Source organism: Falco biarmicus, chromosome 1 (assembly GCF_023638135.1).
Source record: "Falco biarmicus isolate bFalBia1 chromosome 1, bFalBia1.pri, whole genome shotgun sequence".
NCBI classification, from domain to species: domain Eukaryota; kingdom Metazoa; phylum Chordata; class Aves; order Falconiformes; family Falconidae; genus Falco; species Falco biarmicus.
Window position 1 is genome coordinate 27,237,328 of NC_079288.1, and position 26,280 is coordinate 27,263,607.

The following is a 26,280-nucleotide window of genomic DNA, read 5'->3' on the forward strand; positions in this document are numbered from 1 at the left end:
GCCAAAGCAGGCATTCAGCACACACTTGCATTGCCTTTCAAGAAGGTGCAAATAGCATGATTTAGAGAGACTTCTTTCTTGCAGCAGTCCATGAGGCCTTTGTGATGCTTACAAGGTGAGCTTTAATGATTTGACACAGAACACCACTGTCATTCGGTGTGCCAGTGCTAAGTAAGAACAGATACCATTGGCATGGAAACATAAACTCATCTTCACCTCCAAAGCTAGCCCACTGCCTCCAGTGGTGAAGTGGGTGCTGAGCAAATGGCTTTGAACATGGCAAAAACTCACAGCAGACCTCAGACTGTTTTCTGCAAGATTTGGTCACATGAAGCCTCCAGGAATAAAATGTTTTTGTAGCATTGACCTCAGCTTCAATGGCACAGATCTCATTTCTTTGCTTCTAGGAAAATGAATTTAATCTGTAACAACCAAGTTCTCTTGTTTGGCTGTTGATAGCAAAGATTAATTTCTTGTCATCTCCAGCATATGCTTTCTCTTGAGGGTGCACACCACTTTTTGGAGGGATCATCTCCAGGGAATGATTTAGTTTTTTCTTTCAAAACTGGGGGTGCGTTGTGAGAGTTTGTGGGTCTCAGCTGATGTAACCACAGTTCCAATATGCCATGGCTGCCTGCCAGGGATCTGTTGGAATCCACCATACTGTAGAACTCTACTGAGGGATTGATAAGTCTCTGGAAGTAGCTTATGAGCTTGTTGAACCAAAACTTATGATAACTGAAAAATACCTGTGGCAGGGGAAGGGGAAAAAAAAAAGATGTATGGGCAGCTGTGACTATTGGTGAAATGGCTTGGGCATAGCCAGAAAGAGCCATGGCTCAAGAGTGAAGACATACATATTTTTTAAGATGAAGAGAGGCCACTCTTCATTCCCTGGAAACTGACTTCCTGCCTCATGCGATAAGCTGTAGCGTCCAGATCCCTAAGTGAGCAGATGGACTCAAGAAAAAAGTACCATTCCTGGGCAAGGTAGTTGTGAAAGTCATCAGCTGCGTTCCATCTGTTTCTGAACCAAGACTGAATGCTGCACCAAGGCATCTTGGTATTGCCATTGTTTAGTTTCAAGAAATCCTCTTACAAAGACTGAAAAGCAAACAAACAGAAAAGGTGAAGATTTACATGGGTGTCCAACACTGAAAGTCATTAAGAGCTATGTTCTGCACTGGATGTTCATCCAGAGTATTTTAGGGTGTCCAGTGACTTGCTTGGCAGTACTGTGGGTATGCTGTGCCTGTTGTCCCCTGGGAGGACATGAATGTGGATTCTAGCTGCTGTATGCTCATTGTCCTGCTGAGGGCATGCATTTTGCCCATTAGAGCCTCAGAGCCTCAGCCCTCAGACTCTGGGAGTTGTTCCCTGTCAGCCATGCCCTCTCAGTTATCATTGTGTTAGCAGAGCAGGTTTGACCTGTGCCTTTTGTGGGTCACTGCTGTGTTCTTCCCTCCAGACACAGTTGCATTTAGCCCACCAGCTCCTATGGTACAAGCTTCAATTTAAATGGACCAAGTGTTTTAAAGAGTCTCCAAACTCCTGTGTTTTCACGTTTAGCCAAGCTGACTCTTGATGATGAAGTCGGTCGCACAGTGCAGTTGTGCTGTGACTTGCTTGGTAAGCTGCTGTGAACCTCAGAGCGTGCTGCTGTGGGAACTGGTGGAGCAAAACTCAAACAGAACACTGCCTAGAAAGGAAAAGTGATTTTTACTGTAATACTGTAAGTTGACTGCGCAGTTGCATTTCTGTACCGGCACGCACCAAAAATCTGCATTTCCCAAGTAACACTGACCATGGATGGCATGGAGGACGGTGGATACAGGTTATCAAACACTGGCTACAGCATCTGGATTCCTTCTGGCTGGCAACTGAGGGCTGCTTTTTGGGGAGGTGCTTGGTAATTCTGAGAGCCAGTTGCTATCCTGCCATCTTCTTGCTTACCTCATCCTCCATAAACCTTAAGCAAGGTCACTCCTCCACTGTTGTATTTCCTTGTTTTGGGTGTCTCACAGCTGCAGTTTGTCTGCCTGTTGGGAGAGCATGGAGGGAGATAGCTCCTAGGGTGTGCTGCAGTCGTGCTGCTGCCTGCCGGCTGTGGGGGTGCAGGCCTGCTGCTTGCCTTGGTGTAAGCCACACCATCCCTCACTGCGTTCCAGTTGTATTTCCAAAATCATAGAATCATGGAACAGTGTGGGCTAGAAGGGACCCTAAAGACCACCCAGTTCCCACCCCCTGCCATGGGCAGGGACACCTTCCACCAGCCCAGGCTGCTCCCAGCCCCGTCCAGCCTGGCCTTGAGCCCAGCCAGGGGATGGGGCACCCACAGCTGCCCTGGGCAGCCTGGGCCAGCGCCTCGATGCCCTCACTGTAAAACATTTCTTCCTTATGGTCAGTCTATGTCTATCCTCTTTCAGGCTAAAGCCATTGCCTCTTGTCCTGTAACTACAAACCATCATAAAAAGTCTCTCCAGCTTTCTTGTAAGCCCCCGTCGGGCACTGGCAGGCTGCTCTAAGGTCTCCCCGCAGCCTTCTCTTCCCCAGGCTGAACTGCCCCAGCTCTCAGCCTGTCCCCACAGGAGGGGGGCTCCAGCCCCCTGATATGTGTCCCACCTCTGCACTCACTCCTGCCCTTCTGATGCTGGGGACCCCAGAGCTGGGCGCAGCGCTGCAGGTGGGGTCTCACGAGAGAGAGCAGAGGGGCAGCATCCCCTCCCTCGCCCTGCTGGCCATGCTGCTGGGGATGCAGCCCAGGACATGGTTGGCTTTCTGGGCTGCAAGTGCACATTGCTGGGTCATGTTGAGTTTCTTGTCCACTAGCATGCCCAAGTCCTCTGCAGGGCTGCTTTCAATCCATTCTCAGTCCAGCGTGTATTTGTGCTTGATATTGCCCCAACCCATGTTCAGGACCATGCATTTGGCCTTGTTGAACTTTCTGAGGTTCATAAGGGCCCACCTCTCAAGCCTGTCAGGGTCCCTCTGGATGGCATCCCATCCCTCAAGCATGTTGACCACACACGCTTGGTGTTGTCAGCAAACTTGCTGGGGGTGCACTTGATCCCACTGTCCATGTTGCCAACAAAGATGTTAAACAGCACCAGTCCCAATACTGACCCCATAGGAGCGCTGCTCATCACGGATCTCCACTTGGCTGTTGAGTTGTTGACTGCAACTCTTTGAGTGTAACTGTCCAGCCAATTCCTTATCCACCGAGTGGTCCATCTGTCAAATCCATGTCTCCAATTTAGAGCTAAGGATCTTGTGCAAGACAGTGTCAAATACTTTGCACAAGTCCAGGTAGATGACATCAGTTGGTCTTCCCTTATCCACCAATGCTGTAACCCTGTTGTAGAAGGCCACCAAATTTGTCAGGCATGGTTTGCCCTTAATGAAGGCATGTTGGCTGTCACCTGTTGCCTCCTTATTTTTCATGTGCCTTAGCACAGTTTCCAGGAGGATCTGCTCCATGATCTTACCAAGCACAGTGGTGAGACTGAACGGCCTGTAGTTCTCGGAGTCTTACGTTTTCCCCTTTTTAAAAATAGGCGTTGTTTCCCCTTTTCCAGTCAGTGGGGACTTCACCAGACTGTCAGAACTTCTCATATATGATGGATAATGGCACAAGTTGTGACACAAGTCATGTCTGTGCCTGTCAGCACATGCCAGCCTTTTAACCCATGCGTGATTGTTTCTTCTAGTCATCTTGCATGTAAACATTTCTGTTCATACTTTATTTATAGCAGTCTATTTCTGTTAGAAATCTTTGCAGTTCATGAAAGCTGCCATGTTGCTGCTTCCTGTTTCAGAAGTGAGTGCGGAGAGCATTGCAGCGCAGGGCTGCATCTGCAGCACACGTGCCCAAGGCAGGTGCTTGCAGGTGGCAGCTGCAGTTCTGGCTTTCGCTGCTCAAGCAGGACATTACTTGCGAGACAGTGACCCCGTAGCCCAGGGGTCCTCAAACCTTTTAAACAGGGGGCCGGCACGCGGATGAAGTGGCAGGAGGTCATCTGCGGCTGCTTGGTTTCCGCCCCCAGCCCCCGGCGGGGGGGTGTCTGTAAATGCCGGGGGCCAGATTGAGGACCCTGGGGGGCCGTATCCGGCCCGTGGCCTGTGGTTTGAGGACCCCTGCCGTAGCCTGTGGGATGGAGCAAGATTACTCATCCATCTAGTTCATGTACTGCTGTGAGCAGAACAGGCTTCTGACCTGAAAGGGAACATGAGCCAGTGTGCTTTTGGAGAGCATACAGGTGGCAAGACACATGGTGCTAATTTACCAAAGCCCGTTGTGTCTCAATTTTAGGAAGGGACCTCCTTGCTGAAAATTAAATTTATTGAATGAATCTTAAGCAATACTAGGGTGATGTATACCTATTGCCAGGCAGTCTTGGTAATAGCCTGGGAGAGAAGCAAAAAGGGGAGTTTCTTTTAAGTGGTAAACTTGGTGCGGGCAAAGATCAGGTGTAGTGATAGGTTTTCAGAACACTGTCCTGTTTTATGTGTAGCACAGATTTGTCTTTTTCCAGGCAAAATTTAGCAGTTACCAAAGATAAAAGCATGTCTGGGAATAGTCCTTTCCCTTCATCTCTGCAAGAAAATGACCTTTCTGACTCCTTTTCAAGCCTGAACTAGGTCTTTGTATTGTGAGAGCCTTTCTCTGCCTTCATGCTTCTGGACAGAGGAGGCAGGGCCACTTGCATCCTCAGTCTTTCGAGTTCCTTACTAGCTTCTCCTGCATCTTTCCTTTAAACATGCTTTTGCAGAGTTTAGATCTGCTGTTATGACAGTGTTGACTGTGACCTCTGAGCAAGTTTAAGATGGCGTGTTGGTGTCGCCCACTCATATATAAGGTTCTATTTTGTACCTTTTTGGGTTACCTTTGTACGTTTGTACATGTCAGTGCAGCAAAGCCTCTCTGGAAATCAGTCTCCTCAGGTGAATGCTTTACGATACACTGTCTTTACTGAACAGTTAACAACATTCTTTCCCCCTGTGTGTTTCAGCGGAGGAGAAGGCTCGTGAGGCGGAGAGTAAAGCCCGTGCCCTTGAGCTGCGCCTAGGAGGTGATCTTACATGGGAGTCCAGGGTGAGCCTTGTGCTTCGGCAGCATGTCACATTTTAGGCACTGAGGGATGGTTCAGAGTGGTGTCTCTGGAGCAACGCCAGCTTGGGAGCAGTGCTGGCTGGTCAGCACCCAGTGGTAGCACCTGGTGTGTAGGTTAAGCAGGTGGCAACTTCAGTCAGTGGTGAATTGCCAGCGCTGTTCAGGCAGCTTTGTGGTCTCATCGCTGCTGGATGTGCTTCAGTGTCTACACGTGGTTTCCAGCTCAAGTGGGAAGTGTGCTGATGTTTCCCTGCCCACAACCTCCAATATATCCTGAGAGGCAACCCCCAGCCCCCAGGCACTTCGTTTGATGTCAGCCTCTGCAGAAGAGGCCAAGGGAACATGAGGCATTTGAGCAGAAGTAAAATTGGGTGCTTTTTTTAACAGTTCCCTCACCCTACCTGCGCAGCTGGCTCTGAAGCATTTGAGCAGGATCTTTTGGAGATGGGCTGTTTGCTTTCTCCCAGTGGGGCTGTGGCTCTTGATGGGGGCAAATGCTGAGACCCAACCTGCTGCTGGGTGGGAAGAGGGCTTGCAAGGATGCCAGGTGGGGTCAGCAAGTGACACCAGCTTAAAATCATTGTGCTTCCTGTTTGCATCTAATGGAAACAACAGTACGCAAGTGCCCTGGAGATTTCCCTGTGCCTCCATTACCCTTTGGTTTCAGTTACCTTAGGTGTTTAGTTATATTTAGACATTTTCTTCCAAGCAGCTGTGTAGCTACTTAACAACCCAGCACCAAGTGCTGCCTCAAATGTAAAGGCGTGCTGATTGTCACCCTCCACCGTTTGTGAATTCTTTACATTTAAAATATTTTGATATCTTTTTGAAGAGGGAAAAAATCATAGAAGTGAGTTAATTTCATGAATTTCACAGCAGCAGTTTTACTGTGCGATGCCTCATTGCAGGTGACGCTACGTCAAGTCCAGAACTCTGCAATAACCATGCGCCGAGAGGCCGATGTGAAGAAAAGGATCAAGGATGCGAAGCAGCGGTGAGTGCAGGGTGGTTCAGAGTTCTGATTTTCCCAAGCTGTTCACTCCACATGCACAGGTATCTCCTGCTTTCTTGTTTGGTGGAGGGAGCCCTCCTGCTCAACACTTAAATGTCTGTGGCCATCCTGTATGCCCTAGTGGTTAAACCAAGGGGATTGAGTTTGGTATTCTGGTTTCTTCTGCTATCCGCCTCTTGCTGAAAGACATCTTTGGATTTGGCTTGTTCTCCCAAGACATTGTTCTAACTTAGCTCTGGTTGCAATTAATTTCACTATTGATATATTCACAGGAATATTTCACTCTCTGTATGCATTTTTTTTGCAAATTTGTCATATGCATTTCACAAATGAAGTTGTAATGAAAAACAAACGCTCTTAAAACAAATGCCGAGTCTGAGAAAGTTAGGGATTTGTATATACCAAGTCTCTCTTCCCACCTAGTTGTTTTGCATGCTAGTTTACATGGATGCTTAGGTCAGAACTATCCCAGACTTGTTGCCAGAGATAGATCGAATGCGTCTTAAGATGCTAAAGATAAATAAATAAATACAGCTTTAATTTAAAAGTGCTAGAGCTGTGATCTGAAGAATGCAGAAACTCTTGGGAGAAACTATTTTTTTCAGCTTCCATGCACTTTTCCATGTACAACTTGTCTTTTAATTCTTGGTTTTGATGACATTAGTGCACAAAGTGAAATTTTGTGAATGGTCTGGCCTTCCTACCAATGGGAAAAATACTTTTTCCTTTTAGAAAGCTGAACAACAAACAAACAACTTGGACAATACAAGTTTGTTTGAAAATGCCCTTTATTGACTAGTTGGAACTGGGAGATTCCAAGTTTTCTTCAGCAGTTCTTTCCATTTGTATCTAAGAAGGTTTGTAGGCCACACAATGTAAACCAGTTCAGCTGGTTTGGAAGAGTACCCCAATTGTAGATACATCAGAAGGTTATCTCTAGTCAGGTTTCAAACGTGATGATGAGGAAAATAGATGTATGTAACAGCTAACCAGAGGAAAAGGCCTCTTTTCCAGGTTTCTGTACAGACTCAGCCACACATTCTCCCGGGAGAGCTGCTGCGTGCTCTGCCAGCTCTGGGCGGGTATATGAATTTCCCTATGTCCCTGCATTCATTACCAGTGATCAGAGGCAGCTCAGAGGGTCAGGCTTTTCCATAATCATGCACTTTATCCAGAAAACAGAAGAAACACCTGAAAAATGTGTATAACAGGAAACCTTCTATATGAAACAATTTCTGTAGCCTCAGTTATAGAGTATGTCCTAGGACAGTTTTCTGCTGTGTCTCTGGTGCGGGGTGCATCAAGGACAGAAATGTTTTCTGGTTTCCAAAGCCTGCGTAGGGTCAGGTTATAAATCCAGCAGATAGGACAGATTCCAAAGTCTTAGTAATAAAATCCTGGCCCACCACTTGGATGACAATTAGACTTCATGTCCTCTTTGATAAAAATGAGGAGATGCCCTTAATGTTTTGTAGGTCAGTGCACATTGTTACTTGAAATTTAAGGCTATACACCCTTTTCCAGAAGTTAGAAAAAGAAAATTAATCCCCGAGATGGGTGTTTTGCCATACCTACTGACGCTCTCAACTCACAGGCATCCACCTAGATGAGCTGAGACAAAGAGGGTAACGTTCTAGCCTGGCTTCTATGTTGGCAGTGTTCAGAATACCTCTTGGCAAATGTTTAGGTTTAAAATTACTGAAGGCTGCTATTCCAGGTGTTTTCCTAGTAACTTTAGAGTCATCTTTTAAAGGAAGGTGTTTTATGGAGTACCTATACATCTGTGTGGGGAAGAGGATGGCTTTAAACAGAAAGTGAACCTGAAATGAATCTATTTCAGGGATTTATTTTGCAATGCTTGACCATTAAGACAGACTTACATCTTACTTATATCTGCAGATTATTATTGTGCAGTCCTCATGCATGCACAGCTCAGGTTCTTTTAATCTAATATTAGTAGACAGTCAACAGATCATTTTAAAGAATTCCACTATCTTCAACTGATCACTTAAGCAGAAGTAAAATTCCTAATTGGGATAAAGCACATAAGTGCTAAGAATTTGATGTGGGAAGAAAAATATGGGAGGTCAGAAATGAGAGGTGTGGGTAGGACAAAGGTATAGACCGTGCTTTGCAATAATTAAAAGTTAGGAGCTCACATCTGATGATACCATCAGCCTGAAACTGAGGATCCTCGTTATGAAAATCCTCAGTATGGTTTTCATGGAAGCTGTGGAACCTACTTAATTTAGTCTGTTAAAGAGCAGTAGTTCTGTTTGTGAGACATAGGGGTTTTGGTTGATTTACAGTGCAAAGAGATCTAAATCTCTTGAGGCTTTCTGCATTGCGGGAGATACAATTCCTGATTATGAGAGATTCAGATTCAGAAATCTGTATGTGCTCACAAACATACCTGAGGCCAACTTTTGTTGAAGTCATCTGCTGTACAGATAAAGTAACAATCATGCAAATTGCTCTACTGTCATTTCCAGGAAAAATGCTCTGCTTGGGCTGTGTGTTATGTCCTCCAGCTTTTGAACTTAGACTAATGGTGTTGTAAAACTTAATGATGAGAACTTTCCCAGAATCTGAATATCAAGACTGTATTTTCAGATCAAAGTCTTCATTTCCATGCTTTATCTAGCATAGAGATCTACATCTGGAAGATACAAACCAAAATAACATTGGAGAGGACCAGTCTGTACTTAACAGTACTTTTGTAAAACTAGGTAACTGAAAGTTTTTTGAACAAGCAGATCTGAAATAAAAACAAGAATCCATTCCTGAAGGAGGAAACATATCCAAATTATTTGAACAGATACTGTCCAGCCTAAATTGGTGTCTGTATTGCGAAGATTTTGTATTTTGTTCATTGTTTAGTTGTAATGCACATTCAACAAGTGCTTCATGTGTTTTAGAAATAGTAGATACAGGGCAGTTGTTAGTAAACCCGTAACACTCAAAGGTGCTGGATGCCTGTACCGTCTGTCTAATGATGGCAAAAAATAGTTTTATTTTCAGCATCTCTGAGGCTCTGTTTCATACTCTTACAGAGCGCTGAAGGAACCCAAAGAACTGAATTTTATCTTTGGTGTGAATATTGAGCAGCGCGAATTGGATGGCATGTTCATTTATAACTGCAGTCGCCTGATAAAGATGTATGAGAAGGTTGGCCCACAGCTGGAGGGTGGCATGTGAGTTCCTGGAGATTTTGCAACAACCTTTTTGCTTAAGCCTGGCATGTTCCTACGTATAACTTAGGCTGTGCAATAACCTTGTTCTGCATTAATCTATCTTCATGAGCATGAGGCTACTCATTTTGTCAGCTTTTAGTTTGTATTCTGACAAATAAATTATATTTAATATTGCCCAGTATTTCCCTGATTTCATGATAGAGAGCTCTCTGCACAGATTTTGGTCATACCTGCAGCTGTATGAGGCTTTTGTTCTCAATGCTGGCATCTGGGGCTGATGATTCCAGGCAGGGTAGGTCTTGAAAGCAAATACAGATAATTGAGCCCACCTAACTTTTTGCATGCTGGCTCAAAGCTGATAAACTAAAACCAGTACTGCTGCAGGAATGGGTAAGTGAGTGAGTGTCTGTGTAACCCACTATTTTCAATACTATTTCTCTGAACAACCACCTGGTCATAGTTTAATGATGTTTGTGACTGTGTGTCCCTCTTCCAGGGCATGTGGTGGAGTGGTAGGTGTGGTGGATGTGCCCTATTTAGTTCTGGAGCCAACCCATAATAAACAAGACTTTGCTGATGCCAAAGAGTATCGACACTTGCTGAAGGCCATGGGAGAGCATTTGGCTCAGTATTGGAAGGATGTTGCCATAGGTAACGAAGCTTCACGATTACCAGGGGCTGGAATGGGAAGCTTTGGTGGCTGGCAGGCAGTTAAGGGGGAGAGCAGTTAAGGGTGCAGGTGGTGATTTTTGTGGAAATGGCTCCATACTGAGCGGGGGCTTGTTTGTTTTCCAGCTCAGAGAGGTATCATCAAGTTCTGGGATGAGTTTGGTTATTTGTCAGCAAACTGGAACCAGCCTCCATCTAGTGAACTGCGTTACAAGCGCCGGAGAGCCATGGAGATCCCTACCACGATTCAGTGCGGTGCGTCTAACCAGGCTGGGATTAGGAGGCTGGTCCTTCCTGGGGAAGGGAGGAGGGACTCCTGGCTGTAGTTAGAGAGCAGCTAATTGGGCAGCAGATTTGACGCAAGCTTCACTATCATTATCCCCTCTAGGGCTTGTCTCCTTCTGTGAGTTGCCTTTGTCAGCACTTGATGGTACACTTGGACATCTTGGTGTAAGGTTCCTTTCCTGCACAGTTTACTAACCATGATATTCTTCAGGTGCCCTAACAGAACAGGGCAGGTGTGGCCAATAGTGGTGTTGAGAATGGGCTTAGAAATGGCATATGAACTGGAACTGCCCAAAGCCACCCATTCCAGCACTAGAGTAAGATCTGAAACTTTCCCATAGGCCAGGGGTTCTCAAACTTTTTAACCAGGGGGCCAGCGCATGGATGCAGTGGCAGGCAGTCAACTGCGGCTGCTTGGTTTCCCCCTCCAACCCCCGGCGGGGTGTGTGTGTGTGTCTGTAAATACCAGGGGCCGGATTGAGGACCCTGGGGGGGCGTATCTGGCCCGCGGGCCATAGTTTGAGGACCCCTGCCATGGGGTAACTTGTAACTTGTGTTCTGACGCACTGGCTTGCTAATTGGTAGTGGGTGTGAGCATAGAAGAGAACCATGTACAGCTGACTTTCAAATTTAATTCGAGTTCTCTTCTGTGCACCTCTAAACAGCTCTGGTTGAGCACTTACTTGCGGGAAGGGAGATCTTCAACACTTTGTCTCCTAGTAGAGTGACACCAAACTCCCTCAGCTTCATTCTTCCCACAGGACAGGACGTAGCAAGGGCTCTTGAGGCCAGTCTTGTGGAATTATTTTGTTAGGCTCTCCTGCCTTGACAGTTTCCTCAATCCTTTCCAAGTTCCTCCCAAAGAGGAGAGGCTTTCCTGTCATTATGCATGTCCTCTGATGTCATTATTCTTGTCCATCCTTCCAGAGCCTGATTTAAGAATGTTTGCATTTTCTTGGCAAAATGTGGTTTTTGTAAGCTGTTGATTTCATGGTAGGCCAGCAATGCTCTGGAAGCCAAATTCCTGGTTCATCTGAAATCTATTATATTATTATTGTAACTTTTTTTTTTTTTAGTGAGTAAATCTCTGACTTGTTTTGCGTTCATATCAGTAAGAGACAGCCTGACTTCTGAGTAGTGATTTGAGGACTGGCTGTTCAGTTTGGTTCATCGTGCTGTCACTGCCGCAGTGAGAGGCCCTGTAGTATCTGTTGATGCCAGACTTCATCAGATTCTCATTATGGATGCCTTGTACGAGATTTGAGATCTTCCTCCTAGTATTTTGTGAGCATGAAGCAAGAATTGATGTGGTCCTTGGGCATTAAATGAGCTTGAGAAATGCTATGGAAAAAAAAGGTTTTTTGGCTCAGGCTGTATATTCCTGACTTGCAAAGTGTTTGTCTGACAGATGTATGTCTGAAATGGCGGACTCTCCCATTCCAGCTGAGTTCAGTGGAGAAGAATTACCCTGATAGCTGGGTGTGCTCTATGAACCCTGATCCTGAACAAGACAGGTAAGAATCAGTTAATATAAAAACTTTATCTACACTTTTTTTTTTTTTTTTTTCATTTTTCTGGTCATCTGTTCTTTGAGAATAATTGGAGGGATAGGCAGTAATTTTGTCCCTTTAAGCTGTGCTCACGGTCTGTGAGAAAGTAGTGATGACATATGTATTTGGAGCTGACATGTTGGTGAGCATTTGTGAAATATATAAATTTCAGAGTGCACCCTCAGCAAATGTGTATGTGATACCAAATTGGGAGGAGTGGCTGATAGTGCCAGAGTTTCATGCATCCATCCAGGGGGACCGGGATGGGCTGGAGAAATGGGCCAACAGGAGTTTCATGAGGTTCAACAAGGAGAACTGTAAAGCGCTGCCCCTGATGAGGAACAATGCCAGGCACCAGGATGTGCTGTTCAGCCTGGAGCAGAGAAGGCTGAAGGGGATCTCAATATATATATAAACACCTGGAGGCACACTGCAAAGAGGACAGAGCCTGGCTCTTCTCAGTGGTGCCCAGCGGCAGGACTGGAGACCGTGGGCGCAAACCAGAATGCAGGAGGTTCCTCTGGAACATCAGGAAACTTTTTCCGTGTGAGTGAGGGTTACCAAGCACTCTCACAGGTTGCCCAGGGAGGCTGGGCAACCAGTTCCAAGTCACCCTGCTTGAGCAGAGAGTTGAACCAGATGACGTCCAGAGGCCCCTCCAATCTCAACCAGTGATTTGATGAAATTAAGTTCCTTTATGTTTTTTCTGCACTGTCGCTAGAAATTTGATTGTAGCTTTAATTTCTGCGTGTTAATTTTAATGTAGGTAGCATAGATAGACAACGATTGAAGAACAGTCATAAGTGCAGGCTGGTAGCAATGTATGTTCAGTGGGGTCTTTGCAATTGTCTTCATTGCTACTATTGCTCCAACCCATTAGACACGCAAACTGCAGCAACACCTCTGAGTTGCATTGAGCCCAAGAATGACATTTTGCACACTTGAGGGAGCAACACATTAATTAATTTCCCAGCGGTTTTACTGCTGCATTTGGGATGGGATATGGGGATAGTGCTGTGTGTGTGAGACAGTGCAAGTTTGCTGTCATTGCTGAGGTTGTCGTGCATTCCCTTCATGCTAGGTGTGAAGCTGCAGAGCAGAAGCAGAAGGTACCATTGGGAACTCTGAAGAAAGACTTGAAATCACAGGAGGAAAAGCAGAAACAACTAACAGAGAAAATCCGCCAGCAGCAGGAAAAGCTGGAAGCTCTGCAGGTGAATCTAGAGGTCTCAAGCTAAGCACAGCAGGTTTGAGGGACCTCCTAGTGCAATGGTTGATGCCAAGTCACATCTGTCTCAGCCTCTAATGCCACCTGTGCTCCTTCGTATGGGGTAGGGGTTGTTTTAATGACAGAAAACAAGCATCTCAGCTTGCATTTGATTTTCTGCTAAGAAAATGGGAGCAACTGCTGTGTTCTTCTGAAGGGATGCCTCTTGAAGGACACAGAGCATGCCTTATAATTCTTGATTTTAAACTGGAAAACTGTTTGCTGGGCTGGGTTCAGGCAGGCCCTGACAGCTTTTTAGAGGTGGCCTTTCTGATTTTTTTTTTTTTTTTTTGTAATAGAAAACCACTCCAATTCGGTCTCAAGCTGACTTAAAGAAACTGCCTCTGGAAGTGACCACACGGCCTGCAGGGGAGGTAAATGGGATATGGCTGTAGGCTTTATACTCTTCTGTGCTGTCCTTAACTGCTCTGAAAAACAGTGCCTGACTCTTCTGTCCTTTCTCTGTACCCTCATTTATTTCAGGACACCCAGTCGCAAACCCGACCTCAGCGCCCACGATCTCCTCCTTTACCTGATGTAATCAAGAACGCTCCAAGCAGACCACCACCATCACCTACACCTCTTCCTAAGTCCATCAGTCAGCTGAAAAGGAGCTCTTCAGCCTGGCCGAATATCAGCACTCCCAAACTGGCAAGCATGCTCTCCAAGGAGGAGGCAAGCACTTCCAAGACACAGCAGCAGACTGTGGCAGCTGGAAAGTCTAACAGCACTTTAAAAACTGTTGCCAAACCAGGTACAACAATGAAGCCACCCTGTGCTGTCCTGCAGAACCCCAAAAGCTCACATGAGGCACCCAGTCCAAAAGCTGCTAAGGTGCCTGCACTAAAGAAATCTGCCACTGTCAAATGCCCACAGGTGAGATTCTATGGGATGAAAACTGTCAGCTCCTTACCTTCTTTTCTGCATAGCCTGTCTTGCTCTGTTGCATGGGATTTGCACTGTAGTCCCTGCACAGGACAAAACTTTTACTTTACTCTTGGGTTAGGGAGCCATTCTGCATCCTTCCTGAAGACTTGTTTCATCTCTTTCCTGTTAGACCAGACTGTTTCCCCAGAAAAAAAATAATGTGGAGTGGCAGGGTGAGCGTTTGCATGATCACGTAATGCCTGCTAAAACTTTCTGGAAAAGCTAATTAATTATCAAATGAAATACTGAGTGCTGATTTTTTTTTTAACTTGGTTGAAAAAGTTTTTGTTGGTAGCATGCTGGAATTACAGCTAGAGCTTGTTTGCTTCCTGCAGGCGTCTTCCACTCGGAAGAGGACCTTGAACACCGCAGAGGATGGGTCTGAGGAGGAGGGGGAGCACAAGAAGGAGAAAACAAAACGGGGCAAGTTTGTGGGAGTGAAAGAAGAAAAGAAGGATTCCAGTGAGGTGGTGGTAGAGGTGAGAGTGCACTGGTTTCCCCAGCAGAAAGTATTTGTCAAGTGTTTATAATCTTGGTGGGAGGCAGCTAATCTGATCTCTCCCTGCTCACAGCTTACAGACAGTGCTGGGGAAGAAGAGCTGGCAGAACTGAAGAAAGCTCAGAAAGGTGAGAAATGAACCCATGAACTGCCTCCGGTATCTAACAGTGGAAAAGGACTTTTGCAGAACTAGACTCACTGGTTAAATGTGTGATTTCATTAATGAGCTTTTTAAAATAAGAATGTGTAAATTTGGGTCACAAACTACGAGATGACTAACTTGCATGAAACATTTTGGCCAGGAACACCTTGATTAGGCAAGAGGCAGTTGTGGTGTGGGAAGATCTGTAATCTGAGGGCTGCATGACGTTAATGGGTGATGCTTGGCTGTGTGGTGTAGACTGATGTCATTCTCACTTTTCCTAAACTGAATGGATCGTGGAGTTACGTTAGCTGGGAAATGCTGAGGACTGTATCTAGACCTGCCGCGTTGCTGTGAGAGAAGAGGAGCTGAGGGGCCCCCAGGAAAGATGATAGCCAGTGTGGTATTGCACCTTCTGCCAGAGCAGGGCATTTCTTGAGCTTGTTCCCAAGGAGCTGTCTGGAACGTGACCCACTAGGAACACATGGCAAATTGTCCTAGTGGCCACACAAGCCTGGAAAGCCCGTGTGAAACAGCCCAGAGTACAGTTCTGTCTGAAAACGCTGTATAATTTCCTTGCATCTTAATGTTTCTAAGGAGGACTTGAACTGTGTACAGTGGTTTTACGGTTTACGTACCATTTGAAGGAATTGTCACAGGTTTAGGTTTGCTCCCTGCTGAGGGTGGCTGTCTTCTCTACAGCTCATGCAGAACATGCTCTCTGGCATATGAATGTTTGCAAACATCTTTACTGTCACCCTCCTTGCAGATAAAGGGATGCATGTGGAAGTACGTGTGAACAAGGAGTGGTTCACAGGCCGTGTCACAGCTGTGGAAATGGGCAAGCATGCAGTACGGTGGAAGGTGAAGTTTGATTATGTTCCTACAGACACCACACCAAGGGATCGCTGGTAACTATCTCTAGCTGCTGCTTTTTGGAGACTTGTTTTGCTTTTAGGAGGAATACCCCATTTTACTTCCATAGATGCTGAAAACAAGTATGTTGCTGTCATGTCAGGAAGCGTGTGTGCGCTCACGACTGTCCAGCTGCTTCTTAAGGAATGAGCATGACAGGCTCCCTACAGTCTGCCCATTACTTTGATGTGATGTTTCTATGGAGGTAGCTGTTGTGTAATCTAGAGGTCTCAGACTGACACCTGGATATAGGTTCTGATGAAGCTGTTAACAGTGTTTCAGGTATGGCCAGTATAGAAAAAGATATCTGACTTTCCCGTAATACTTTTTTTCCAGGGTAAAGAAGGGCAGTGAGGATGTGAGATTGATGAAGCCTCCCTCTCCTGAGTACCAGGCTCCAGATACACAGCAGGAAGAGCAGGTTGTTGTGGCTGAACCTTCTACCTCAGACTGTGTCAGAATTGAGCCAGACACCACTGGTCCCAGCAGCAGCCAAGAAACAGTAGACTTATTAGTCCACATCCTTCGGTGGGTTCACTGCAGGTCTTGTGAGCTGCTGCAGTCTGATGGCTTTAGTCTTTTAAACTCCCAATTCTGGCTTTGTGTTTTTCTTTCCTGCATAGAAATTTTTTGCGGTACTTCCTACCTCCGAACTTTCCTATCTCCAAGAAGGAGCTGAGTTCCATGAGCTCAGAAGGGTTGCTGGCATTTCCCTTGGTGAGTTCAGTGTTTCTAGAAAAGTTTGGGGTTTTTCCACACACACATTCCATTCCTACAGCAAGTGTGCATCCTGTTGGTGCAAGATCACACTCTCAAAAGGTTATTTGGATCCTTAACAGACTAATGTAGCTGAGAAAAAAAATGAGAGCCTCTGAAACATGTCTTAGGTGTTCTGGCAGTTGTTGCTGAGGATTTTTGTAATTACCATACAGCTGTGTGGGAAGGCTGTTGACTTGTCCATTGCTGTTAAGCTTTTAAAAAAGAGAGGCCAGGTTAGAGGTTTGTAGAAATAGGATGTAGGCATACCTGTTCGTTTTGCCCTCAGCCTTATAAATCTAACTTAAAAATGGGGGAGAACAAGGAATCCAACTCCCCTCACACTTCTGCAGGTGAGCAGGCTGATCACCTGTGACTCAGCTTTACATCTTAAGGCTTTTGGGGTGGCCTTTGTTTATTTGAGCAAGGAACAATTGGGGCTGAGCCTACACCCGTATCTGCATGCTGGTGTTGGAAGGTCCAGTGCAGGCTGAAACATGGAGAAATTGTACTGGCTTCTCTGACTTCTGTCTTCTCTGACATATGACAAAAGGAGGCCTTTTCAGGAGGCATCTGTAGGTGAGCAGTGTAAGCCTTACTTGGTAGTCTACAAAGTGCCCAGCTCCCTTACTCACCATCTGTTTATTGGCAGTCTCTCCTGTCTCTTCCTCTTTGTTAATTCAGACGTCTTCTTGCGTTACCGGTCCTCTGCTGCTTCCACAGGACGCGCAGATCTTGTCTGGAGTTTTCTGCAAGGGTAGATGTTCCTGCCTTGCAGTAATAAACTGTGTTGTCTGGGTGGTCTATACTGAGGAAACTCACTGTGTACAGAGGCTGTCAGATCTTTCTGACAGCATAACTGTGGTTTTAGGCTTTTTAAAACATGCTGCATCCTTAATCTGCATTCAGGCAGCTTTTGTTGCAGTTCTGGTCTTTGAGGTATGTAAAAACCATTGTGATTTTTGTGCTGCCTGCAGTAGGCAAATCAGAAATGCAAATGTGAGCATGGTTAACTACTCTGGCAGGGCGTGCAGGGGCACGATGTTAGGCTGGTGGTGGTTGGTCACAGGGTGCCAGTAGCTGGGCTTTTCTACAAGCTGCAACTGCTGACTGCGACTGTTGGCATTTTCTTGATGCTCAGTGCTTTTTCTTAACATGTCATCTGTTATGTTTTGTCTTCTACAGAAAGAATATTTCAAACAGTATGAGATAGGTCTGCAGAACCTGTGCAATTCATATCAGACACGCGCTGACGCCCGGGCCAAAGCCTGTGAAGAAAACCTCCACAACTTGGAGAGAAAGCTGAAGGAAACAGAGGAGAAACTGCAGAAGCTGAGGACCAACATCGTGGCCCTTCTGCAGAAAGTGCAGGAGGTGGGTGAGGAAGGGGTGCGAAACCACAACGGTGCAAAATCACTAGTAGCAACCTTCCCCAGAGCCAGGCCCCTCCAGGCACTTGAGATGTTTTAGTCCAGCATTTAACTGGGCTTCAGTTCTTCCTCAGTTGGGTGCAGCTTGGCTTAGAATTTCAGAAGCAGCTGAGCGTGCAGTGCTGACACTACCCACCTTTTAGAATCCAGGTCTTGGGTTCCTGATGAGTGTTAATTTTTTGCAGATGGATTTTTCATGGCATGTAAATAGAACACAGCTTCTATTTGTTTTCTGCTTTCTGCTATGAAACATAGGGACTGCGGGAGAATTTCCCTGGGTGTAGGTAGTGTTCTGCAGGGGGTTTCTGCCCCATTCTTAGGCACAGAGGTGGTGTTAGATTCTGAACCCCATCCATTAAACAAATAAAAATACAAAAAATTGTATGGTAAGATCTGTTAATTATACTATTAAATATTAAATCTAAATAGCAAATATATATTTAAATAAAAGCTTTTTAAATAAATCAACTTTAAATGCGAAACTACTTTCAATAAAATTAAGAGCACCAAATAGGGAAGCTAGTGAAAGCAGATGGAAGTAGTTGCTCCCTGTTAGGAAAATGTGTGTTAAAGCTAAAAAAAATCCCAACTGACTTGACCCAGATCAGCCCAGTAAATGTGTTGAGTGCATTGTTTGAGCATCAGATGCCGACTGGCTTCCAGGTGTTTTCTGTCAGACTCTGACAAGGAAAGCTGGTGATGCTTTCAGAGCAGATGCCAGCACCTGCAGAGTGTAGTAAAGGCTGACCAAGACAGATGTTGTAGAGCAGGGGTCCTCAAACTGTGGCCCGCGGGCTGGATACAGCCCCCCAGGGTCCTCAGTCCCGCCGCCCAGTATTTACAGAACCCCCCCGCGCCCCGCCCCCCCCACAGCCGGGGGTTGGGGGGGGAAACCAAGCAGCCACAGATGACCTCCTGCCACTTCATCTGCACGCCGGCCCCCTGTTTAAAAAGTTTGAGGACCCCTGCTGTAGAGGATACTGTGCCGCTCTGTCTTGTCTGTCCTTGCACTGCTCTTCAGGATTCACTTTTCACTGGTATTTCTTGTGCCTTTGGTTTTAGGACATTGATATTAACACAGATGATGAACTGGATGCATATATCGAGGACTTGATCACGAAAGGAGATTGAGCAGCCCCAGTACAAGTCCTAGAGAAGTACAGAGGAGCTGTTTGCTGCGATGGGAGATGTGGTTTCCTGCAGTGGAGGACTATGGCAGCTGATGAGCAGAGAGAGCTTTTAGACAGTTACTTGTGTTGGTGTTCAACTTGTTCTTGTGACTTCACATGAAAAAGACATTTGTGCTGTTGGCAAGAAAACGTTTAACGTTGTAGTTATCTGAATATCTTCCTTTTGTTTATAAATATTTATTTTTAAAAGAAATAGGAACTGTGCCTGATATGATGAGAGGGTTGCTGTGGGTTTTTAGTGAGGTAAAAGTGTGAGTACCCTCTTTGCATCTGGGGTGTATTCATGTGCAAAACCTGGAAGACCAGAGCATCCTGCCTAGCAGGTTGTCTTAGTTAAGAACCTAGCAGCAACTTAAAAATAAGCCTTGACTTATGGAAGAGGTGATCAGTACTTGGAGTTCAAAGATACTGAACTTGGGCTAGAGAAAACCAAGTCAGGAGTTTGAGCTACACAGAGGAGATCAAAACACAGTCCCTGCGTGAGTGTGAGAGAGAATGAAATCTCGGTGGTTCTGAGGGGGTTGAGGGTAGGGGATTGGCACTTGCCAGTGCCGTGAGGTTCCTGAATACGAGGTCTCTGTAAGCAGGTGGAATTGTCACCATGCTAGCAGTCAGAGGCTGAGGATACTTTTAGAAGATGATGGCCTCCTAGGCTGCTTGCAGTGGATTGTGATCATCAGGGGTGGAAAGCTGGAGTTCAGATTCTTTGTTAGCAGTCACCCTATTCCACACTTTTGCTGCTATTTCTTTGAGACATAATTACAACAGCAGAAAAACTCCTCAACCAGATGAAAATAAAGTGACCCTCTATTCTGTTGTCACTCTCTCAGGTTTGTGTTGCTTTGATCAACTTGCTCTTCCATCCAGGTAGTTTATTATTAAGAGTGCTGGAATTTGGAGCTTTTGGAGCCCTGCATTGCTGAGTCACATCTGGCCCTGGGTCAGCAGCAGGGACAATGCCTTTCCCTCATCCTCCCAGCTGGAGACTGCACTACAGCTCCTAGCAGACTGCTTTTGGCCAAGGTGACTCGGTTTGAGTTCGCTGGCTAGCCAGCTTCTCCAGTCTACTAGGGCAAGATGTCCCATGAACTTGGTGCTCAGAAAGCCGAAGTCCCCTACAGCCTGGTGGTTTGAAGAAATGCAGTGTGACTGAGAGGTGCCCAACTTCAGGAACATCAAATGAAATAGATCATTGGGGTTCTTTTGACAGCGGAATGTGTAATAGATGTTTGTGGGGGGAAAAAAAATCCAAACTAAATATCTGTTGCACAGAAAATCTTAAGCAGTAATGGTTTGTAGTCCTGGAGAACTCCCGAGAACTCCCAAGTCCTCCCAAGCACTGCAGAAGAGAGGGAAGACTTTTGCTTATTACCTGAATTCCAGCTCCTTTAGCAGCACACAGTGAAACTGACTGCATTTGTTCAGAATCTGGGCCTGGACATCCTGGTATAAATGTAGGTAAGGGAGTGGCAGCATCCCTTCAATGCAGAAGCAAGCTCTGCCAGTCTTCTCAATTTCCTTACACCTAGTGGAGGTTTTGTTAATTGTGATGGCACATGGTGCTTCAGATGAAAATTATCCTTCTGTAGAAGCTGAATTTTATATTAAGATGAATAAATCTTTTTCCTTTCCAGCTGGCCGGCAGAAATTCTGAAGAACCAGATTTCATTAAAATACAGTTCAGAGATGGTGCTGCTTGCAAGCTTTCATTTGTAACACCCGGAGTATACCAATGTGGGATAAATAGCTCTTACATGTTTCCTGGGCTTCCGCACATAGTTTGATCCCCTACTGCTCTCCTGTTAGGAAGGTGTTACTCAGTGTTTCTCTATTCTCTGGAAACTTCTCATTTCCAGGTTTTGGGGGTTTTGGTTTGTTTTTTTTTTAATGGCATTTCATTTTTTTGATCTTGTACCAAATTTTTTTTTGAGTTACATTTCTTCCCTGCATTACTTTCATCAGTAAAATTGATGTGTCCTCTCTAAACTTCCATTTTTCTTGGAAAAGCAAACCAAGAACTTCTAAGTGCCAATAAACCAAGTTTTTAATTCTCAAAACCTTTCTGGTAGTCCAGAAAAACCATGGGAACGAAATGAGCTCTGGAGGTTATTTAAATAGCCTGCTGCAAGCAAGGTGCACTCAAAAGCTATATCTTGTTGTTCAGGACCTTTTCCACTTGAGGTCTTAAAGTCTTCAAGGGGGAGGGTTGCACCACTTTCCTGCATCACACACCTCTCCAGTGAGTGTGTTTGTCCCTTGCATCTAACAAGGATGTCCCTGTTGCAGCCTTGGAGGCCGTTACAATTGCCTATTGAAGGTCTCTCGCCTGCTACAGCCTTGGCAGTTAGACCTTTATGCTACAGTTAAGCCTGTTGATACCGTGTCTGTGCTCAGTTTCCTCAGCCTTCCTCTACGCTTCCAGCTGTTTCTTACACTAGCAATACTAAGAAGTACATGAGTTGCAGTTTGTACAGCATCCCCTCTGTAAGACCACCTTAAGTCAATCCTTTATGCCTGTCATTACAGTCATCCATTTTGGAAACTCCTTCCACAGCTGTCACCTAGATACTTTGTAGCATACATATTTCTATTTGGTAAGGTTGTTAATTTATGTATTTAATAATTGTATTGGGTCTGGCTGAGCCCCACAGCACCCTCATAGCGCTGTGCTTGTGTTGGCAGCTAGAAGGGTGGTGATAACACGCCGCTGCTTTGGCTGCTGAGCAGGGCTGGCACAGCGTCAGCGCTGTCCCTCCAACCTCCCCCCCACATTCACCAGCAGGTTGGGAGTGGGCAAGATCTTGGGAGGGAACAAAGCCAGGACAGCTGGACCAAAGTGACCAAAGGCGTATTCCATACCATATGATGTCTGCTCAGATATAAAAGCTAAGAGAAAGGAGGAGGAAGGGGGGCATTTGTTATTTACATTTGTCTTCCGGAGCAACAGCTATGTGCACTGATCTCTGCTTGCCAGGAAGTGGCTGGACATCACCTGCTGATGGGAGGTAAAGAATAACATCTTTTGTTTATCTTCACTTCTACGCATGCAACTTTGGCTATTGCTTCATTAAACTGCCTTTATCATGACCCGTGAGTTTCTTTTCATCTTATTCCCTACCTTGTCCCCATTCTGCTGAGCAGGGCAGTAACAGAGCAGCTTGGTGGGCACCTGGTGTCCAGCCGAGGTCAACCCATCACAATAATGAGGGGAAAAATAACTTTTTGAGCATGAACTTTCAGGTCTTGTGATGATTATTGTTCCAGGCTGACTGCCTCAGCTTCTTCCTTGCTGTAGCACATGGCCTTTTGGGGCTTCTGTCAGCAGGACCATGATTGTCCTTTCCTGCTTCCCTCGCTGAAGTGCCAGCCTTAACCTGGAACCAGGGTTCTCTGTTGGTGATCCTCCGCCATGTACGGATTTGCCCAGTTTCTCTTGCAGAGTGGAACAGGAACACCTGAGCTCGTGGCAATTGGTCCCTCTCCCAGTACAAGGGACACAGTCCTGCTTGCACATTTTTGAGGGGTTGTGTATTGCTGCTGTTCCTTAAACGGAGGCTCGAAACTCCACATCACCAGCATCAGATCCAGGGTTTGATTTTATAGCAACAGGGTCAATATTTCCTGGTTTTTTGCAAGTTGTTCCTGCAGCCTGTAGCAAGGATCAGCTGGGCTTTGGGGTGCCACTTGCTTTCAGCTACCCTACAGGGCTATTCTTTCTGATGCAGTGGGGCACGGCCAGTCTCCTGCCACTGCCTTACCTGAAAGGCACAGCAGACTTCTCTGCCAAGAAGGTCTTGCTGGTCTCCAGGCCCCACAGTATCTTGATATACTCAGAAGAGCACCAGGTATCTTGAAATCCCTCTTAGCAGCATCTGAATTTGTTCATGGCCTCACCAGTCCTGGTCACACATGGCCTAACTTGACGAGTGCCTGCTCTGTGGGGTGAGACCAGACAGGCAGCTCTTGAATGATCTTGCTATTATACCCTTTCTCATCAGCAAAGCTGCAGCTGCACAGCAGCTGCAGAGGAGACCCTCCTCTTAGACTTGCACTGGAGGGAAGGCTCCAAGAAAGATCTTCATCATGCCTTGGGAGGCCTGGAGGACTCTGGGCACCTGCCACATTAGTGGCATAAGAGACCAGGTTCCTGGGGACCTCTGTGAGCCCAGGCTGCATGTCCAGGGGTCCCTGCCATGCGGTTTCACTGCATGCAGAAACCAGGTGCTTTGGGCCACTCTAGCCCCCAAATGCTCCCTCTTCTCCCTGGGCTGCAGCCTGTTGAGCAGAACAAATCATAAATACACTGTCCCCTCATCCTGCTGGGAGCTCCTCTCTGCGGGGTGCTACCACTGGCTGCTCCAGAAGGAGGAAGGGGTTGGGGATATTAAGGCCTTCTAAGGCTGCTGTTACTTCAGCACAGTGAGCAAAGCATCTGAGCAGGGCAGGACATGCTGAGTTAGACAAGTACAGCAGGAGCGTGGTGCTGCAGAGCCCATCATGCTCTTTGGGAAGGAGAAGCCTGACTCCCAGTGACACGGGCAGCTGGGACTGGAAGAAGAAACCTCAGTAGCCTCGGCTCAGCCTGGAAGGGAGGCTGGATACCAGTCCAGGGTGTTTGCATGGTGCACCGAGCCCACAGCCCTTGTCTTCCCTGTCTCTCCTTTCTGAGAAGCTGTGTCTGCCTGCAGCAAGCAGTGATGGTGCTGCAAGGCCGTGTGCAGGGCTGCCGTGCCTGGGGCTGGGTGCCTGAGTGAGCTGATGCTGCGTGTGCTGACGGTGAGGTGTGCTCTGGTCTGGCTGGCCTCTGCAAAACAGCTGCTGAGAAGCCAGGCTAAGGACCAGTGCCACCACGCTGGCTCCTGCATCCCTGGGTGTTCTCGGAGTAAGTGGCTTTCGTTTTGCTTGCCAAGGCAGGCATGGGCAGCTGTGGTGCTGCAGATCTGGTGGCCTCATGCCCTCCTTGCCCAGCATGGCCCTGGCACCAGGGCCATTCCCCTTCTGCCTCCTTTGGGCCACAGTCAGCCAGGCTGAGGTGAAGCTGCCAGCTCAGCTGCCAGGCGTGGGCTGCATGGCAGGACCCCTTGAGCGAGGGCACTGCCACCAGCTCATCAAGTGCTTCTTTGTGCAGGAGCCACCAGCGCCTGGGAACACAGGACACGTGTGGAGGCATCAGCCCCTGGTGCTGCCCTGTCTCCAGGGAAACATCCCCCAGGGGGACAGGCATCCCCGTCCCCTGCCAGGGCACCCCCACCCTGCCTTTGTTGGCTCTGTCACATTTCTTTGGGAGACAAGGGGACAAAGTCTTCCTTTTCCTGCCAGCCGCCAACTCCTGCTGCAGCTGCCTGGAAGCGGCTTCCCTCACCCTGAAAGGGTCAGCTGGCATCTCCCCAGAGGAGTGAAGGCAGGCACTCAGCACCACAGCCAGCCCTGGGACAAGGTGTGGCAGTGCCCAGGGCTGCCCGCGGCTAAGCACACAGTGGGGCCCTTGTCTGAGCACTGGGAGCCGCCAGCAGCTCCTTGTCCTGGGCCCTGCAGGCAGCTGGGCATCCTCTGCACAGCCGCTCCAGCCTGGGAAGGAGTAGCTGCCGGGGCGGAGCAGTGATGCTGGTGCTGCTTCACCCATGGCGCAGCACAGTGGGTGCTAAGGTGCAGGTGCTGGCCCTGGGCTGCTGACACTTCCACATGCCTTTGTTTCCCCTCTCTTGCCTCTGGCCTGCCTGGCACAAGCCACCATCCCATGTACCCATCCAGGGGATGGCTGGAGCAGGCTGGGTTGTTGGCTTTTTTTTAAAACCTCTTCCACCCTGCAGCACCTGAGCATGACTACAGAAGGATTCTCACATCCCCCTTACCCCCACTGTCAGCCCAGCTCCCTCCTGGAGTGCCATGGCACAGGCATGTCTCTCTGGGGGGTGTGTCAGGAGGCAGCTGCAGTGAGATGGAGAGGATGTGACTGAGCATTCAACGTAGGAAGCAGTGCTGGGGAGGAAGCCCTGCTCCTACATTTGCAGCCACCCTGGGGCTCATGGGGTGCCTTGGGCCGAGCGCCCAACTGCTCCTCCCAGATCCTGCTCTTGCCTTGCTGTCCTTTGGCTTAGGTGGGTCCATGGGCTCATCACTGTCTGCTCCTAGCAGCCCTCTCCTCCCCAGAGCTGCTTGTCTGCCTTCAGGCAAAGTGGTAGCTGGAGAGGAGAGCTGCTCTGCCCCGTGGCATGGGCAGGACCAGCCCCACCACTGCTCAGTTGCCCCCAAACCCATCCTGCAGCATGCTGTAGGTCCAAACCAACCACTGCCCAGACAGCCTGAGCTTTGAGAGCTGGTTTTGAAGCTGGATGCAGCACTCACGGGCAGCAGGAGCATGGATGCATCTTGCTAGTACACAGCAGTGGACACACGGAGCAGAAACCCTGGAAGCATGCAGAGTGGTCTCTGCTCCTTCTCTGGACAGGGGCTTGCATGCCAGAGCAGGGAAGGCAGGTGCCCTGGCTGGTGTGATTACGCCTTGCGTGGCCCCAGCCCATCCCCATGTTTACCCTGCGCCTGACCAGCCAACACTCAGGGTTTGTGTGGCCACCAGCCTGGAGGACAGATGGGTCTGACACGGCTTCACCTAGGACAGGGGCTGTGATAGCTGTGGGAGCACAGTGGGACTGGTCCCAGTTGCCTCTGCATGGGCTCCAGCCCTGAGCGTCACTCTGACCTTTCCCCAGGGGAAGCCCCAAAGGGTGGCAAGGCTGACTGCAGAGCCCTCTCTGTCCCTGGAGTGCAGGAGGAGGCCTGGCAGCCCACAGGGCTGGTGTGGAGCAGGTGCCTTGGGGCCAAGGACAGCAGGCATATCTTGCACTGTTGTAGGACGCAGACCGTGGGGCTTCCAGAGAGCGTCTGGGGACAGAGCGGGTTACTGGTGTGAATTCAAGCATGTGGGGCCACCTGAAGGGCAGGTGGGCTGTGAACTTTCCCCCTTCCTGGCCTTCCTTCCAGGGGAAGCAGTGCCTGCAATGGGATGGTTCCCACCTGCCAGCCCCATTGTCACCATCTCCTCTCTGCTGTGCTTTTGCAGAGGAAGGGGGCTGTGGTGAGTGGCTGCCCCTCCTGGGATCCCCCCTGCACCCTCAGCGTTTCCTCAAGGGCTCTCCTTACCTGTATTCATGTTCCCCTCATGTGGTCTGGAGCCATGTCTGCAGCTGCCCTGGCAGATGTCCCAAGCGTTCTGGTTCAAGCATTTCACAAGGAAAGAAAAGTCTGCAGCCTTATGGAAGCAAGGCTTGGGCAGAAGGAAGGACAGATAGCATCTGAGGGTTTTTTACCTTGCTGTTGGTTAGGTAGAGCTGCCC

At 47.7% G+C, this 26,280-nt stretch overlaps 1 protein-coding gene across 5 annotated transcripts in view; it reads left to right on the forward strand.

Moving 5' to 3' along the window:
• MORC2 (MORC family CW-type zinc finger 2) overlaps nucleotides 1-19,767 on the forward strand; it is a 49,055-nt gene extending 29,288 nt beyond the window's left edge. For 3 of the 5 annotated variants that reach the window (XM_056326983.1, XM_056326962.1, XM_056326993.1), the window contains 16 exons: nucleotides 5,010-5,092; nucleotides 6,019-6,104; nucleotides 9,176-9,316; nucleotides 9,813-9,967; nucleotides 10,112-10,240; nucleotides 11,679-11,784; nucleotides 12,902-13,034; nucleotides 13,387-13,461; nucleotides 13,571-13,963; nucleotides 14,350-14,493; nucleotides 14,587-14,641; nucleotides 15,425-15,566; nucleotides 15,907-16,098; nucleotides 16,194-16,287; nucleotides 17,512-17,700; nucleotides 18,819-19,767. In XM_056326983.1, coding sequence (XP_056182958.1) covers nucleotides 5,010-5,092; nucleotides 6,019-6,104; nucleotides 9,176-9,316; nucleotides 9,813-9,967; nucleotides 10,112-10,240; nucleotides 11,679-11,784; nucleotides 12,902-13,034; nucleotides 13,387-13,461; nucleotides 13,571-13,963; nucleotides 14,350-14,493; nucleotides 14,587-14,641; nucleotides 15,425-15,566; nucleotides 15,907-16,098; nucleotides 16,194-16,287; nucleotides 17,512-17,700; nucleotides 18,819-18,887 — 2,186 coding nt within the window. In that variant the 3' untranslated portion in view covers nucleotides 18,888-19,767. Of the gene's footprint in view, nucleotides 1-5,009; nucleotides 5,093-6,018; nucleotides 6,105-9,175; nucleotides 9,317-9,812; nucleotides 9,968-10,111; nucleotides 10,241-11,678; nucleotides 11,785-12,901; nucleotides 13,035-13,386; nucleotides 13,462-13,570; nucleotides 13,964-14,349; nucleotides 14,494-14,586; nucleotides 14,642-15,424; nucleotides 15,567-15,906; nucleotides 16,099-16,193; nucleotides 16,288-17,511; nucleotides 17,701-18,818 lie in introns of those variants that run through there. The other 2 variants (XM_056326972.1, XM_056327000.1) reach the window with 2 other exon arrangements.
• The last annotated feature ends 6,513 nt before the right edge of the window (nucleotides 19,768-26,280 follow it).